Here is an 18670-nt window from a genome sequence, read left to right on the forward strand (position 1 = left end):
GTTTCTCATCTCAGACAATTATTATGGAAATGCAGCTCCCACATATTGCAGAAAGGGGGAATTGAGATGATCATTAGTTTGCAGCACCTTCCATATGAGGAAAGGCTAAAGGCCATGATCTCAATGCTTACGCTTTATTGACAGCCTGGGGAGCAGGTTGTGCATGTTGTTTTCTAGTCTGAGGGAATGAATGTGCAGCACCTTTGTGTATGTCTGTATTTTCCCTGATGTATCCGAGTGCTTGAATTTGATAAGCTTCCCTGTATTGGCTTAAAAGGAAACGAGCTTTTTATTTTCGTCAAAACACAAACCAGCATGAGTACTTTGGACAAAGTTTATAAGAGCCTGCTAGATCAGATCGATGGCCCACCTAGTTCAGCATCCTGTTCTCACAGTGGCTGACCAGATGCCTGTGGAAAGGTTGCAGGCCAGGTATGAGCACATCACTCTGCCCACCTGCCATTAGAAGTCTCAAAAGGACAGTATATCCGGAATAGTTCAACTGTTTCGGAATAAAGCCTTCATCAGTGAATAATTATCAGTGAAATATTCATACTAGTGGGGATCATGCTAGTGGATCAGTGCTCCGAAACAGTTGAACTATTCCGGGTATACTGTCCTTTTGAGGCTTCTGAGAGACGTCTTCCTTTGAGACTTTTGTGAGACGTCCTCCTTTGAGAGTCAGCTTGGCATTCCTCGCTATTCATTGATTTGTTTGATTCTTTGTTTGACTCTGAGATATATAACAACTTGTAGTTACTTGCATATTTTGTGAGATGTGTTGTATGATATATACATCATTTTGAAGTGGCTTATTTGTATATTTTGAATGACATCATAACCAATTATATATACACAAACAGTTATTAGCCAGCGTGTTGCGTTTGCATTTTTGTAGATTGTTACATTTTGCAACACAGGGGTTTGTGTTTGTTCACCTGCAATTCCCAGCAGATGTGTGTAGGAAGCAGAGCTGGCTCACCCATGACGCAGGCTAAAGTGCCCGCCTCAGGTGACGGAAGTGCAAGATGTGGCACTCTGGCCACACCTTCTGCTGCCAAGAGGGTGGTTGGTGTATTAGTGTATGACATTGCTACTCGTCTTCCCTGCCCTTGGGTAGAAAAGCTGAGCAAGCAGCAATACTTTAAGGAGTACCCCGGCTCCTGCAGAGTTCAGTGAGAGCAAGTGTGGGGTGGTGGTGGTGGTGGTGGTGGAAGAGAGGTGTGACACGGCAGGCCAGAAGATGACAATTCCCATTTCACCTCAGGTGGCGGGACCAGGCCACCCCTGAAAGCTCTAATGGATTCAGTCCTGATTTGGGGGCATACACCAAGATTTATTTTCACCAAAGAAATCTGTTTTGAATGTATGGCTTATGTGGGCAGTGCAGTTTGTTGATTTCTTGCCTTCGGCTAACTGTCCTAAATCACAGGTGCCTGTTGATCATCTTAAGTGATCCACTTGTGGTTGAATAGCAGCCCACATGATGCATCTGCACTAGACTGGGATGAAGCTTGTATCAAACTCATTACTTAGTAGAAATACAGGCACGTTTGTTTTTTAAAGACCAGAGCAGAAACATAACTGGTCAGAAAAGATATACAGTCGTACCTTGGATCCTGAACGCCTTGTTGCTTGGACATTTTGGCTCCCGAACACTGCAAAGTGAATGTTCCAGTTTGGGAATGTTCTTTGGAACCTGAACATCCAACGGGGCTTGCACAGCTTCCGATTGGCTGCAGGAGCTTCATGCAGTCAATCAGAACCTGCACTTTGGTTTCCGAACGTTTTGGAAGTGGAATGGACTTCCAGAACGGATTCCGTTCGACTTCCAAGGTACAACTGTATCTAGAATCTGTCTCAGAAAAAAATATTTCTGACATGGAGGTATTGGTCTGTGTGGCACTCTTGCAAGGGTAACCATGGACACCTGGGTGTCAAGACTTTTCCAGAATAAAAAATATAGATATGCAAAGGAAGAACATCTTGTAGATAATCTGCATTTTCTTTTATGCTGTCACAGCTGACAATGAGGCCCTCAACACAGTCTTTTGAACCAAACTACATTTAAACCATCCCCAGGGCACCAAATACCTTATTCAAGGGCACCATGGTGCACACAGGTGCCAGGTTGGCAATCCCTGGTTTATAGCAACTGAAACACTAATATATCAACTTGCAGCTTATTTTGTTAGTATTCCCAGATTCTTAGAAGCTAATATGAAAGTAGTTGGAAATCGTTGGCCACTGATGTTGCTCAGGTCCATTGTTGCTTAGGTTTCAAAGGTTTGCTTTGAGGGGGAAATTATTCAAGAACTTCAGGTTACAAACCTCTTTAGTTTTCAAGATGGGAAGAGAGATATTTCACCTGAGTTTTTAAACTACTCTAAGGAAGCTATTTTCAATCCCTGTTGTGTACAAGGTCTGGCTGATGATTCCATTGAAGCAGCGTGCATTGAAGCTGACAGTCTTATAACCTAGTCCGGTATAGCATGTTCATGATTCCTAAGGGGTGTTTTTGGTTATGGTTTTCAAATATGCTGATTATTTTCCACAAACCAAAACATCTCCCCAAGCAATCCTAATGAATGGGTGAAAGTCTTTATGGTAGAATAAATATCTTTTGTCATAGGCAGCACCAAATATTCAGGAGAAGGTGAAAGAATATATTACTTTGTAGAAATACTTCAGGTCCATTAAAGGTTTGCTTTGAGAAGAGAATTACTCAAGATCTTCAAATTACAACAAAAGTGTTTTGAAATGTGTTTGGCATATCTTCAGTGCATTTGTGACAGCTGGAGACACACACAGGAGACTGTTTTTGAATTAATTTTACAGATCAATCCTCCTGTGGTGCCTGGTGATGCACGCTGTAATTTATTTTTAAAGAGGCCACAGTGATTCTTGGGTGTCATGAAAGAAATCCCTGAAAAGTATTTATACACAATTCCTGCTAAAAGGAAAGGACAATGAATTCATTTAAATACATTTGTGCAAGATGGTTCTTCCCAGTGGAATCTGCACATTCACTTTCTCTAATTATTCTTGAAGTTTTGCCTATCAGCTTGCCTATCAACTCAACACACGGGAAAGGAAAACAGCTTGACGTTTCCTGATAGCAGAGTGCTTTTACAATAGCATATGAGAAATCAGCTGTTATTTCCTTATCTTTCTCAATATCTAAGAGCTGATTCTGATGTGGTGTCTTTTATGTAGAAGAGCTGCTAGCCGCATGGATCACACTTAACATGTGGAGACATTCCTTTCTCGTTTATATAATGAGGCTTCTCTGAAGAGATTTGGGACCTCCTCTCTTTCCCCAACCCCCCATTGTTTAGGAGGAACTGCTCCTAGAATTATATTCTCAAATGCTGCATTGCCATGCACCCCAGGTACCCAGAATCTTTCATGTAGCAGGATTTTGAAGGCTCAGCTGTACAGGCAGTCCTGCAAAAGTGTTATCCTGTGAACTGAGTGTTCATAAGCATGCTGCTGGAGAGTTACTGCTCAAAAATAATGAATTAGGTTGCAATCCCAACCTGAAATTAACCCCCCTGCAAATAAGTGGTCAAATTCCCAACATGAGCATACTTAGAGGAGTTCTAGCTTAGCCTCTTCCTGCATACTAGTTTTCCAGCGTGGTAGGTGTTTCAATATAGGGGAGCATTAAATATATATATTCTACCTGGAGTGTGAAGTGGTGCAGTCCAGTTATACACCCTACAACTCTTACCACCTCATTCCTTATTTAATCTTCTGCATGTGGGAAGACCTGACTAACAGTGAATAAAATTGTTATTGGTGTATATATGATTAATATTAATAGAGAGAGGCTTTTTCTGCCTCACGCTAGTTCACAAAATAAAACATTTATTTTAATTCTGTATAGGTTGCAAACTTCAATTTTTCAAAAACCAGTATGAAAATGTGATGGCGAATAACGGGTAATACATAAATCAAGATTGCAGTTACTGATTCTGCACAGTGTTCATGAATTATTATGGTTACTATCTGTAGCAAACTGTTCTGTACATCAATCTTCAGTTTAAAAATTCCCATTCTCCTCATGCTTTTATTTTGATGGAAAAGCTGGTACACCCACAATATATATAAACATATTTACATTGAAACATTTAAAGTTGCTATTAAATTAGGTTTTGTTTTACTTTCAGATTGTATATCCTTAAGCAAAAAAGCAGTGAAATATCTTGACACATTTCCGTGGGATAATCCATTGTGTGTGTGTGTGTGATTTGTTGCCAATGAACATTAAGAAAACTAAGTCTTTGCAACATTTCTCTATATCCCAGAATTCATGACATATTTTTCAAGGTCAACAGAGAATGTATCTATACTGCAGACATGTCTGTTTCATACCAGCTTAACTATCATGGTTTCCCCTTAAAAATCATGAAAATTTGGACAAGGTGGTGACAGTTCTTAAGTGTTCTAGCTCATTTGAAGAACTATATACTTTAACATTTTACACGACTGTCTTCAGGTTTGACAGGACCATTGATGTGCCCTCTCTGGTCGCTTTCCTATACTGGTCTACTCCCTGGCTGCAGGTTTATGTAGTGGCAGTATCCATGACTTACCACAATGGTGTTTCATAGCTGTCTGCCACTTGGGGAGGGGGCAGGCTTGCAATCTGTGTTGGTGGATCCTTTTGGGGCCCCAGCAGCTGGTTAAAGGATCCAAGTGTTAATGATGGGCCTGAAATTTTAATACCATGTTTCCTTTCTGTTCACAATATAATGTTATGGGATTGAATTTGGACTAAATGACTCTTGGGGACTCCTCCAAGCCTGTTATTCCATAGCTGTAAAATGGGATCTGGAGAGTAGAAGGACTACAGATACTGTCAGTCCAATTTCTTTTGTCAAGCAAACAGACCTAGGTATTCTGTTAAGTAACCTATTTGTTACATAAGGTAGGGGCAATATGTTGCCAGAGAAATTAAATCTGAAGGAGCTGGCCTAATGCAGACAGTTCAGCAAAATAAGAACAGCAATAAAAAAGCTGTCCTCATTGCTTTTGCCACCCTGACCTCAGAAGGTCAAGGATGTCAAATATAAGACCTTGAGGCCCTTACCAGAACTTTTTGAGTGGTATAAACAGTCAACAGATATTAGATCAACTTCAGGGCTAGTAAATTATGTGTCCAGACCCAGAAACATCCCCCCTAAATAAATTCACACTTGACTCAAAATTTTGGTTTTGGTTCTTGGCAGAATTTAGGCCACAACTTTATTGATTACAGAAAGTGACTGGTTGCATAGGCTCTGGTTCAACTAGCTCACTGCCATGCAGGTAGCGCTGACCCAGGGTTCCAGCATAGGTCAGCCAAGGGTGAACACCCGGATAAGTGGAAAGCCGGGAACGGGCTAACTCTGCCACCCAAATGTCCCCCTGGACTCAGGCATGGGCACAACCCCCTCTCAGGGGTTGACCAAACCATCGAGTCCCTGGATTCCTTTAATGGAATACTCTTCACATAGGGATGGCGAGAATGTTCTCCCATCCGTAGCACCTGAACCAGAGCCTATCCACAACCTTACAAGTTGTGATGATTTGCTACATGGCAGGCAAAACCCAAATGGCAACAGCCAATCAGCCAAGTGGGGAAAATTCCTGCCGTGCCCCTGTCCCAATGACAGATGACACACGACGGCATAGTGATGTCAAGCGCAAAGCCCTAAAAGTAGGGAGAGGTCTGCGGGTGTTCCGAATGCATGCGCCAAAGAGGAAGCTCTGGGTCTCGTGCATGGGCATAAATAGGTCCCTCAAACCGTTTGGACTGCGTCCCATTGGCCAGATTGCACCCAGCTTTGAGGGACCTACCAATCGGGTGTTGTGGCTGACCAATCGTATCCACCCACAACACAGGGTGTTGGTTTTCCAGGTCTCACCGCAATACATGCCCTCTTTAAGGGAGGACCCGATCTATGGGTTGCATTCATCTAACAAATCCCTTCAGTGCAAGCCCTGCACAACTGCTTCTGCTTGTGCAAGATGGCTTCCTTCCCACTCCTCCCCAGTACCCTCTCAATGCTCCCCCCCAATTGCAAAGGAAGGCTGGGGGGTATTGCTCCATCTATCAAGCTGCCTGTTATATATAAGATCATTCAGAATACTATTAATCCTAAATTTATATTGGGGAATTGTGTGTGTATTTAGTTCAGTATTTTGATACGTGTAGCTCTTCCTCAAAATTTTCAGCAGCCCTTAGATTTTCTAAACACATGGCTGGATCCAGAGGAAGCTAGTTGTGACCAACTTTTCACCGTGATTTCAGTGGGACATAAGTGTTACTAATTTGTTGGGGATCTAACCCCCAGATCTGTACCTAAATGTGTGAGATCAGTTCTCTAGAATTCGTAAGAATGAGCATTGTAATTTTAGTAGACAAAACCGTTTGTGGTTTAAGTATTATCGTAATGCCAAAGACACTGCCATGAATTTCAAAAAAATAAATTTGAATTCTCTTATTATTTCTCTGTGTGAATGATTAAGAGCAGAACAAATAACCAGGGCTTTATACTGAGGAGAAAGAACTTTGCTGCCTTGCACCTGGCATGAAAATATGCCAGTATTATCACAATCTGGAGGGATTCCAGGCTCGCCAGATGCTGTTTTGTGCATGCCACCAAAATTTGCATTCTATCCCAAAGCTTGCAGAAAGATTGCTTCTTTCAGATAGTTATTTTCTGTAGAGTAATTTTAAACAGTCCTTTTTTTGTGTGCTCACTTAAAAGGTAAAAACAGTCTGGTGGCATAGATGGTGGGAAATAAAACTTTGTCACGTTCTGTGTTGTATATACGGTATATAATTTTCCCCTTTGCAAATTGAAGCGAAAGGAGTTTTTAAAAGGTTTCTGTGGCTGGTGTAAAAGCACTTGATCTTAATCTTTAAGGGGCAAGAGAAAATCAATAAGCATTACAGTTATTATAGTAAGCATTTAGAAATTAATAAATCCCTCTTTAGGTATGATAACAAACGATTGGGCAAATTAAGCCCAGTTTACTAAGCCGAATGGCTTGTTTCTTTTCGTCAGACAAAAGTAATAAACATGCAGTGCAATCCTAAATGTATTTACTTAGAAGAAACCCTAATTGGGATCAGTGGGACTTGCTCTCAGGTAAGAGTAGGATTGTAGCCCAAACAGTTTAAATAGTTTCTGTTTTAGATAGAACTGCTGCCAAAATATGCCCAAAGTGAATTCGAAGACTTGCTAAGGCACAAAATCTAAGGAACAGAGAGAAGGAAAAACAAATCCCCAAATTTGGCAATTCTTGCCTGGACATGATCCCAGAAATTATGGAATCTGGTTTCTCTTTTCCATCTTCATTTGCACATCCTTGGAAACTCTAGTGCATGGGTAGGCAAATGAAGGCCTGGGGACTGGATCTGGCCCAACTGCCTTCTAAATCCGGCCCACGGACAGTCCAGGAATCAGCGTATTTTTACATGAGTAGAATGTGTCCTTTTATTTTAAATGCATCTCTGGGTTATTTGTGGGGCATAGGAATTTGTTCATTCCCCCCCCCCAAAAAATATAGTCCGGCCCCCCATAAGGTCTGAGGAGCAGTGGACCGGCCCCCTGCTGAAAAAGTTTGCTGACCCCTGCGCCTAGTGTCACCAGGGAAACACATTGTGATTGAATGTGTGGAATGCAGCTCAGTTCAGTACACACTTACTTAGGAGTGAACTTCATTGAATACAACGAGACTTACATGTGTACAGAACAGGGCTACATACAGGATTAGTATTATTAGAGAGTTGTGCTGGTCTGGCTTTTAACCTTGAAGATATTCCAATATATACAAGTTATTAGTACTATACCAGTTAAATTTGAAAATTTCCTTGATAGCTAAAGAGTCAACCTGCTTGACATTCCTTTCTTGGATTTGCAATTGTTTCCAAGTCATGACTGAATACAAGGCAAGTCCATGTATGTCTACTCACCATTTGAATAGGTAAATTAGCTTTTGGAAAAGTTCAGGACTTAACACCTCTTTTAAATTTTTCATTGTAACTTCCTTTCTACTAAACACTGAAGACCTTTTGAGGCAGAAAAGGTTGGGTTGGCTAAATCTCAACTGTTAATGGGGAGAGAAATAGTACAACATATAGGTTTCCCCCCACAAGATTAACTTCCACAACAGATTTCTCTCTGTTCCAAGAGAAAGCACAAATTGAATTACTTTCTCATTTGATGTAGAATGGGGCCAATGTTCAAGGAACTTTCACAATTACGTTGGGATTACATGGCAGTTTCGGGAAAGGGCAATGGAAGAAGCTGTAAACTAAGAGTCTTTGTATTCCTTGTTGGTCAGTGGTGAACTGTCCCTTTTAAGTGCGCCACTTACAAATGTTTCCCTCAGGTGCCCCTGTTCTTGCTTGTTAGCATTTGAATTGACTTAGGAGAGCTGAAAGGTTTAGCGAGAGTCTTTACCTATTATTGAATATCACATAAAGTTGTTCTCTTTTTTTAGCTTTCCATTTTTACTGTCTGTAATAAAACTACATGGATTCTTGAGTACAATTTACTCCCAACTTTCACTGAAAGCCCTTTTGTTTTTTAGTGCAGTGCTGTAGGGCAAATGAGGACATATGATTATCTTAACGGTCCCTAAATCTGAGGACATGCTGCTGCTATGCTTTTCCTAGCATAACGCTGAGTATAGAGTGAACCTTTGGCACTGCATTATACAAAAACTGAACAAATTCTAGTTCCTAGATTTACTTTGAGAGGATTAGGAGATCAAACTTTTTTAGCTTCCAAATTTTAGAGGAGAGGGTTATTTTGGCTTCATATTCTCCCACAGACTGGTGATCTCTTTTCACAACTCTACATGGGGCACATCAAGTGTCTGCCCAGCTGCTGCATTAAACCGCAAGGGACAGGAAAGAGAGCAAGAGAGCATGCACAGAAGTGTGTGACCTTGTTGATTCTTCTTGATCTTTTTGGTCTTACCTGGATGGTAGATTCCAGAAGGTGGTGCTTGTGGAATATTGTTTTGCCCTCTTGGGGGACTCCAGCATTGAGGTTTGGCAGAGTGCGATCTCTCCTATACTTTCCAACATGTGCATGAAACTGCTGAGTATGGTCATCTGGAGTGTGTTTCACCAGCATGCTCGTGTTAATCTCAAGCTGGTGTGATAGTGGAAGTAATGAAGCAGTGTCTGACAATGGAGATGGACTGGATAAAAGCTAAGACATTGAAGCTCAGTTCAGATAAGACTGAGATGCTGTTATGAGCAGATGGTTTCCTGGTCTCGATAGAGTGTCAACCAGGTCTAGATGGGGTCACACCCTAAAGCAGGAGTAGGGAACTTTTGGTCTGTGAGTCAGTCTTTGCCCACGAGGTCCTTCCACCAATCCATGTCACTTGTGACGTCAACTGATGGGTATTAATCCTACACTGGCTGTGGGCTCTGTTCCAAGGAAGGAACAGTATTGTAAAGCCAAGGCAGCAAAATTTAATCTCTGTTCCTCAGTTTCTCAAAAGCACTGTTTGGAGCACTTTTCCTGTGAACGGGTGGGTGGCAGAAGTGTGCAAGATTCTTCCATGCTTTAATTAAGATCAGAGTGCAAAGGGGACTTAAATAGGAAGGAGGAAGTATGCAAATGCCATTGCAAGTCTGTCTCCATCCCTTTTAAGCCCCCAATGTTGCTCCAGTCTTAAAGGGAGAGGGGAGACTCACTAAGGCAGGGGTAGGCAACCTAAGGCCCAGGGTACAGATGCGCCCCAATCGCCTTCTCAATCCGGCCTGCGGACAGTCCAGGAATCAGCGTGTTTTTACATGAGTAGAATGTGTCCATTCATTTAAAATGCATCTCTGGCTTATTTGTGGGGCATAGGAATTTGTTCTTTTTTTTTCTTTTCAAAATATAGTCTGGCCCATCACATGGTCTGAGGGACGGTGGACTGGCCCCCAGCTGAAAAAGTTTGCTGACCCCTGCACTAAGGCATTGCAAGCCTCCCTCCAGTTACCTTTCAAGTCCTGCCCACCTGTCAGATTTGGCCTGTAGATCCTGATAAGGATCTGGCCTGTGGAACTCCGGCATTAAAGCATCAGGTTCCTAGCATATGAGTACTCCTGATTCCATGTCATTGGAGGATTCTGTCACATGGTGTGTCTTCTATCAGGTTTGGCTGGTTACTCAGTTACAGCTCTGTCTGGATGGAGATTACATGTAATCTCTAGGTGACGCCTCCGTAAGTCATTTTAAATAAATAAAAAGGTTGATTAGAAAATAAGATCACCATAGCCTCCTAATGATTTGGGAGAGCAATAGAATCATAGAACTGTAGATTTGGAAGGAGCACCTACTTTCTTCTCTTATGGGTTTTGAATGATATTTTTCTGTCTAAATATGATGGCTCTTCAGCTTTTGATGGTGACACCAAATCCAGTACGATTTTAATGCCTTTCAAGCATATAAGACAGCCAGCAGTGATGGCAGGTTTCTATATTCCTCCCTGCCAATGTAGCTCAACTGAAGCACAACCTCAGTATTGCATAGAAATGGGAGGCTAGTCCCCTGCGTGGCACTAGGAGACTGTTGTTGCCGATTTTCATGTATCAGATAATAGTGCAGTTCAGCCAAAGTAAGAGTGAGCAGAGCATTTCAGCCTCAGTTTTTTTAACACTCCCCCCATCTATTTCTAAGCAAATCTCATAGGTATTTGGTAGAGACTACGACAAGCAAGTTTCTTTTGTCTGCCTTGCAGCAGTAGGGAACAGGGCTTTAGCTCACTGTTAGCAGCAGAATTAACATTCACTCAAGTTTTTGACTCCTTTATTTATTCTCCATTATACTATGAAAGAATTAAACCTTATTTCAAGACTGGCAGGGACGAGAAACTTCTTTCAGCATTCATCATTATTCCTTTTAAAACAGGACTTGAATTTAAATTTATTTCTCTAAGAAAACATGCACTACTGTATATGAACGCACAGTAATGGCAGGAAGCATGTATATAAGTGCAAGCTACTTCTAAGCAGTAGCTCAGGCGCAGTAGAGCTACCCTGCTGTTCTCTAGAAGACAGAGCCCAAAAGTAGAAGGTTCCTCCTCTCCAAGAAGGAAAAAGTGTTTTCCAATTTGCCTTGACATCTTTCTCAAAAAGAAGGTAACTCTTTGCTGTCTGCTCTCCTCCTTCCATGATACTTCCAAGTGGTGATAAATACTGCGTTGGAAATCAGAGAACTGTGGCTTGCTTTAATATCAAGTGCTAGTCATACTTTGAATATACCCACTGATAACAAGTTACTTAGGTCCATTGATTCTGGTAGGTCTACAGGCAATGGCTGTTTTGTGTGTGGGGGGGGGGGGTTACATTTCTGACCCTCATGTGCAGCGGTAGAGCATGTGTAAGCCCGCCCCTCCCCCTTTCCCGGCCACTTCTGGAGTGTGGCGATGCAAATATGCAGTGGTGCTTCAGTTGGACGCGCCTAAAAATGAACCACTGCAATGTTTGGAACTACACAATGGGAAACTGGGCAATCACTCTTATACCCCAGCCCCCAATTTCAGTAAGGATCATAAAGTAAAAGTTGTGTGAAGGAATATAAAAAGTGGATATGTGAAAGGCAGTAACCAATGGACAGGCAAACTGGTAGGATCAACACTTGGACACGTATGGTAGGGACATTATGCCAGACTCTGTTGACATTTTTATCTGTTTGATAAATGAGCTTCTGATAATGGCAGTAAAAAAAAAAAAGTGATATAAACTGTATCCTTATAGATTTTGTAAAGTCCCACCTGACAGTGCTTATTATGATCAAGCACTGGCTATATACTAAGGAATATGATACTATGAAGTACATATTTTACTAAAAGATGAATTGCTGTATTTTCTAGACCATCTGGAACAACCAAAATTAATTAAAATTTATGTTTCTGTAAAGTAATTACATTTTCAGGAGGGTTGCCGTTGTTTGTTACTTGCATACTACTGCGCTGTTGGCCTGTGCAGTTTTGCTTGTTGTATAAATGTGGAAACTTTTAGGATTGGATAATATTGAACCATCTCTCAAGATGTATGCTATTAAAATGGAGGTGGAAAGGGTGTGTGTATAGACACACGTGTTTTTTTGTACCATATTCCAGTTATTGAAGGTTATGAACATTACTCTAAATAAAAAATTCCTTCCAGTAGCACCTTAGAGACCAACTAAGTTAGTTATTGGTATGAGCTTTCGTGTGCATGCACACCTCTTCTTCTTGTATCTTGTATTTTTTTTATTTTGTTTCAACTACGGCAGACCAACACGGCTACCTACCTGTAACTAGAACATTATTAGAATATTACTCTAGTTTGGGCAAATATGCACCTTTATGGACAAACAAGAATGAGTTTAGTGAATATGAAATAATATATTTTCAAATCTTAAGTGGTTTCTGTTTTATATCTGATGAAAAGGAAGGCAATGTTAGGACAAAGGTAACTGTGGGAGGCAGTGGAAGACAGGAGTGCCTGGCGTGCTCTGGTCCATGGGGTCACGAAGAATCAGACACGATTAAATGACTAAACAACAACAAACTGTATGTTTAGGGTGGCTTTACAAAGAGGAACAACCTTTTAACACATTTCCACCACAGTTTTACAACCACAGTTTCACCACTACTAAGATAAATTTGTTATTCTGAATTAATTAACCTTGAATAAAAAAGGGTTGCAATTTTGCTACACAGTGCTTTCAAATAAAATGATTAGTGCAGTCAAAACAGGAAATAATATGAACTCAGCATTTTATAAAACTTCTTTAATTCACTCTTTCTTTACATGAGTATTTATAAGCACCTTGTAATTTACTCTTGATAAAAAAAATCAACAAGAAACAGGAATGATTTTCATTAGGAAAATATGTCCAGGCTTAAGAATGTGCATATGAAGATAAAAGTAAAAACATGGATAGTTTGCATACCAAGACTACAACCTTGATCTTGAATTGATTCAATCCATTTTGGCTTTGTCACAACACAAAGCTTCTATCAACACAATCCTAGACAACCAGTGGAGATAAAATGCATGCACAGCTGAAGGTGTTTTGAAAGTTTTTACTGCAGCCAGTCATCTCACAAATGAGTTGTATATTGCCAGTAATAAACATTTATTTATGCCGCTATAGTTATTTGTAGGGGATAGTGCTGTGTGGAAACTTAGCATCTCAATTTCTTGATTTTTTTTTTCTTCTGCTGCAAAACAGGCTCCCATCTGCTTCCATTATACATTGCTCCAGTGCCCTGTGGTTTTCCAGGCTGCCATCACTTCCTTTTTTGAAAAAAAAATCTGATGACCTCTTCCCCTGAGCTTTAATTGAAGGACAGGAAGTCGGGAAGCTAGCTGAATGCCTGAGGTCAGTGAACTTGTTAATTTTGTGTTTAAAAGAAATCATTAATTTACTATTTGTTTTATTTATTGCATTTATATCCCACCTTTCTGCCGAAGCACCCAGATGCTTTGTAATTTTAAAATACTAAAACAAATCATAAAAAGTATAGTAAAAATAATTTGGGGCGGGGATAAACAGCAGTCAGGCACACAGTGGAGAGCCCCCCGCCTTTCTGTGCTTATAAGAAAGCTGATTTGAAGACATTGTGAGATTTTCAGGAAACTCAGTCCCCCAAGAAGGCAGTAGAATGCAAACCACTGGAAAGATGATTTGCAGAATGAAAGAAAGGATGGTCACAAACAGGTAATCAGAACAAAACGCACCCAAATCCATGAGAAGTTCACCAAAATCCCCCTTCTGATAAATTACAGATGCAGTTTATTTTCTCATTAATAGTCAGTATTTGCAGAAGGAATTTAGATTGAAGCACTTCTCCGTTGCATGGCTGACTGGGATGCCTCCAGACTGTCAACATGAAAAGAAATGTGGATTGTTTTGGAAACCAAGCATTCCTTTCTTCTTGCTCTGCATTTCACACGTTTTGTACTAACCTATTTGTTCCTTTAAAAAAATTAATGGAATTATGTCCACCATTGTTCAAGTCATAAGCAAGGCCATATGTGTGCAGTTGCCATTTGATTCATATTATTAGACTCTGGGATGGTACTATACTTGTTGAGAGAACTTTTGATTTGGACCTTCTCCAACAAAGTCATTTGCATGGATTCATTCATAAGTGTGTATACAACAACAACAAATCACCATACCAGTCTTTTCTGGTCTACCTATTAAAAGTCTCTCTCTTTCTCTACTTTCACAGAAACATACAAAAAATAAGCTACAAAAATTGCTTACACTTGATTTCCGCACAAAAAAAGCTTTTTTGAGAAAGAATGGTTTTGTTCAGCCATCATAAAAGGAATGTCAGTAAACAATAAATACAATGTGCTTTCCCCCCTCCATATCAACATATTTACACTTGAGTCTTTGGCTTATGTTTAGATTTCTTTATAAAGAACTTTGATCAGGCTGTCATTGCACATTAAAACAAAATAAGCCAGTTATCATACATATATATCTATATATATATATTTTCTTGCAACACATGAAACCTATAGAGACTATCAATCTGCACAGTTTTGTTTTACTTTTTAACAGTTTATCAAATTAAGAACGAAAGGAAAATAAAATGTTGACTAGAATAGATACATGCAACAGATGGTGGTTCTAGTGTAACCGAGAAACAACTGAATATACAAACACTGGAAAAATCCTACCTCGAACAGCAGACGTGCTCTGCCTCTGCTCTTCTTTATTTTTGTGGCACTATATATTCATACTGTGTACAGGCATAGAAACAGTTCTTTATATATATATTTATATATAATTAAGATACACCATTTATTAAGAAAAATACTTTTGCATTTAAAAATTAAGTCTCCCTCTTCACTAAAATCTTTCTTCACAGGTTCAACAGCTGATGCCAAAACAGTTTATTAAATTTCTTATTATTTGGTTCACTTGATTGCATCCACCCTTTTCTGACTAAGATGATTCGAGGTACTCAAGTGCAACGTCGTAGCAGAAACGATATTGCTCCTAAGGGGAGGAATGCAAAGAGTCAGTCAGATCATGCAATAAATGAATAAATAAAATGAGATAAGAAGTGACATTCCTTAAAACTGCATGATTTGCTTTGACAGTATCAAGACTTTACTTTGATATGAATTTATTTTTTTGTAATGCTTAGGTGTATGTGTTGCTGCTATAGCTTGAGATGCATCTTAAAGCAAGATGGTCTAGGAATCTTCTTGTGACTAATGGTTTGCATCCCTGTGATTCTTTCAGCTACTCTACCAGATAGAAAACAAACAGTTTTCATTAATCAGTTTGAAGAACTTTACCGCCTCATCATGGACAACATTCATTTCACAAAGTCAAACAGCATCCAGCCATTAACAAACATCTCTGCTGCTAAACTGAAAGGAACCCAAGTCCAGCTTTTCCCGTTGTGACAGGGAGCTCTGTAAGGTCAAATATCTAAGAATTTCAATTTCAATCTGTTGGTAAGTAGAGATGTACAGCAAGATTTCGCAGCTGGACTGTACAAAGTTATGCATTCTGAGATACGTGTTTTGCTCCAAGGTCCACTCTCAGGGAGAAAAGAAATTCAGATCCTCACTAAGATGAAGATTTTCTGCATTCTCAAAGGGAGAGACAGAGAAATTCCCCTCGCACTCCCACTGCCCCATCCCCCAGCCCTAAGTCTAGAAACTTAATCTTGTAAGCAGGAAGTGGGGAAAGCTTTCTGAAAGGTCCCCCCCCCTTCTTTTTGGTTATCTGATCATCTTGCTAAATGTAGGGCAGGTAACAAAGCTACATGGGTTTTCTTGGCTTGCTTCCTCACCTAGCTTGAACAGCTGCTGTGTTCAAGATGGTTCACCTACATAATACAGGGACACTGAAAACATGCAACTACAAAGCAAGATTGCATTGAAGTATAAGTATTTTTTTTCCATTTTCTGTGCTAAAGATTAAATAGTAACCTGTGAAATTCTAGGCAAGAAGCTTATTGATTACATTACACTGTGTATGTTCTGAAGTGATTTTAATTGCAAAAGTATCAAAAAACAGCCTTATTAAAAGTGCCCTCTTAGGAAACAAAACAACCCACCTAGTCCTTAAACCTGTTTGGAAATTCAGCAGCCAAGCAGAGAATACTACAGGATGGGACCTGTAAGTAATTGGAAGTGAAGGGAGGGGGAAAAGCCATTTTTCTCTACCTTCTCTCCCCCCACCCCAAGCCTCTACTACCTTTAGTTAAGGATGTTGGGGGAAATTCTGATGAAGACAGAAGCAGAAATTGCTGATGTTCACTTGTTTGCCCTATGTCCAGTGTGGAAAACCAATCAAGCATATACTGATTGGCAGGCCTGTGCAGGGAGGCAGCAGGTTAGACTTATCCTGGGCTTCAGAGGGCTAAACCAGCCAGGGGGCCTCACCAGGGACTGGCTGCTTTTTTGTTTGTAACTTTGTTCTAACAGAACTCCCAAACCCGGGTCTCAGACAAGCTCTGCATGCGCCTGCTGACTGGTATTCATTGGTTTTTGTTTTTCTTCAAGTGTACACATGCTACAAAGTTACTGTTTCCCTCTGTTTACATTGCATTTTGTTTGCATTGAAATGGTGTGGATTAATTTTGCCATTAATCACAGCAGACAGCGAGAGAACGTAGTATTTGATGCAAACCAAACTGCAGAAGAATTGAAACAGCGCTGACTGTGATCAAGATAGGTCGGAATGATAATTGTTGTTTTCTTATGGCCCAGCTTTTAGTTTGTTGTATCTGACACAGCTTCATGCTCTCATTGCCTCCTACCCTTCCCATAGACCAGGGGTAGGCAACCTAAGGCCTGGAATCCGGATGCGGCCCAATCGCCTTCTCAATCTGGCCTGCAGACGGTCCAGGAATCAGCGTGTTTTTACATGAGTAGAATGTGCCCTTTTATTTAAAATGCATCTCTGGGTTATTTGTGGGGCATAGGAATTCGTTCATTTTTTCCCCAAAATATAGTCCGGACCACCTCATGGTCTGAAGGACGGTGCTGAGAAAGGTTGCTGACCCTTGCCATAGACGTGCCCTGCACCTTCCACTCCTTTTTGCTTTCTTACACTATGGGAAAAGAAAAAAACCCCCACCCACTAGCTAATATACTAATAGCTATTTCTGTTTTACTATAGGTGGTGACAATTTTAAGTGCATCCAATTGTCGTGTGATCACTGACACATGGGTCCTTTTGGACCCGGAAGAAGGCAGAACGGCGGCAGGAGGCACTTATATGCACTCTGCCGATGTGCATGGGGGTGCCACGAACAGAACCCTCACACAAAATCTCCCTTCCCCCAAAGCATCAAAATAGGGCTGTCAAGGTCACCTGTCCCTTCCGTTTAAAAGGAAACAAACAGATTGAGGTGAGTTTGGCTTCTTTTTCTGTTTTTTTTTTTTTAAGATGGGGCTAGTCTTACCTTACTGTTTTTTTTTTTGTGGGGTAGCCTGGTTCTTTTGTCTGTTTTCTTTGTTTTGGGTCTAGGTGTGTGTGTGTTTTGCATGTGAATATATGCATGCATATATATGTGTGTGTGTGTGTGTGTGTGTGTGTGTGTGTGATTTTGACTGTGTTTTTTGTGGGTTGACTAGAAGGCATAGATCATGGGGTGAGCTAACTGGAGGGTAAGAGCGACCTTTAGCTCCCTACAGCTGACTTCAGGAAGAAGTGAAAAGTTCCAGAAACGCTAAGGCCATAGGGCAACTGTATTTCCTGTAAATACAGAATTCCAGCCTGGGCCTTTTAACCTCAACCAGCTATAGGAGAACATGGGTAGTAGTAGTAAGCAAGTGACTTGTGTCTCTGTGTTCTCTATAGCAGGAGTAGCCAGCATACTGCCCTCCAGATGCTGTTAATCTCCAACTCCCATGAGCTCCAGCAAGCATGGCCAACTGTCAGGGCTGAAGGGAGATAAATCCACCAACATCTGGAGGGCATGGTGTTGGCTCTATAGCCTGGCCTGTTGCCTTACTGTAGGCTCTGGACAGCCTCCTTTCTGTTGAGAGCCCTCAGAGGTATTCAATCAAGGTCCTCATAACAAAGGAGGGTAGGCGTGAAGCCAGTGATGGCAGGAGCCACTATGCCTTTTCTTTCTTTCTCTCAATGTTTGTTGATTCAGCAGGAACAGATTACTCCTGCCAGAGGGCTTTTGAAACTAGGTGGAGGACTGTAGGTTGCCCACCCCTGCCTTAGAGCTACTTTCTCTCTTCTTCTCTCCCAAGGTATCGTGTCATCTGTAGATTATAGATTGTGATAGCTTCCTGACACTGTATACCAAATCACACAGGAAGTGAACTTTGAGATGTTTCAATGAGTAAGGTGTAACCACAATCTTAACAGAGATTTCCCAAAGCGAGACATCCTTCAGAGGTGGCAAAATGCATTCCATTTTCACAGGCATTCAGTAAATGGGAAGAAATGGGGGGGTTATGCTTGGATGTGAATGTATAATAATAGGTTTCTGATAAAGGAGGGAAAGGAACTTGGAGAGTATTTTGTCTGACCCAATACAGGATCTACAATGCAGGATGCAACTGTGTTTTTATAGTCCCAGTTGTTTTTTCTCTCCACAGAGAACATTTCTATCTATGAGACTTTGTTTGGCAATACTTTTTAAAAAATATTATTTTTGTCTGTAACATTCCACATCG

General features: G+C 40.7%; 1 protein-coding gene and 1 long non-coding RNA gene across 20 annotated transcripts in view; one reads left to right on the plus strand and one right to left on the minus strand.

Moving 5' to 3' along the window:
• Positions 1 to 12767: 12767 nt before the first annotated feature.
• The window catches only part of PTPRK (protein tyrosine phosphatase receptor type K), a 330222-nt gene continuing 324319 nt past the window's right edge, over positions 12768 to 18670 (minus strand). For all 19 annotated transcript variants that reach the window (XM_083607580.1, XM_083607578.1, XM_083607575.1 and 16 more), the window contains one exon: positions 12768 to 15011. In XM_083607580.1, coding sequence (XP_083463706.1) covers positions 14958 to 15011 — 54 coding nt within the window. In that variant the 3' untranslated portion in view covers positions 12768 to 14957. The remainder of the gene's footprint in view (positions 15012 to 18670) is intronic.
• LOC310760008 lies at positions 13232 to 18669 on the plus strand. The gene is made up of 4 exons (XR_014546678.1): positions 13232 to 13376; positions 15261 to 15478; positions 17154 to 17385; positions 18242 to 18669. It is a non-coding gene; the product is annotated as an uncharacterized lncRNA (long non-coding RNA).

The sequence above is a fragment of the Podarcis filfolensis genome, assembly GCF_964270895.1.
Source record: "Podarcis filfolensis genome assembly, chromosome: 3".
Lineage (NCBI taxonomy): Eukaryota > Metazoa > Chordata > Lepidosauria > Squamata > Lacertidae > Podarcis > Podarcis filfolensis.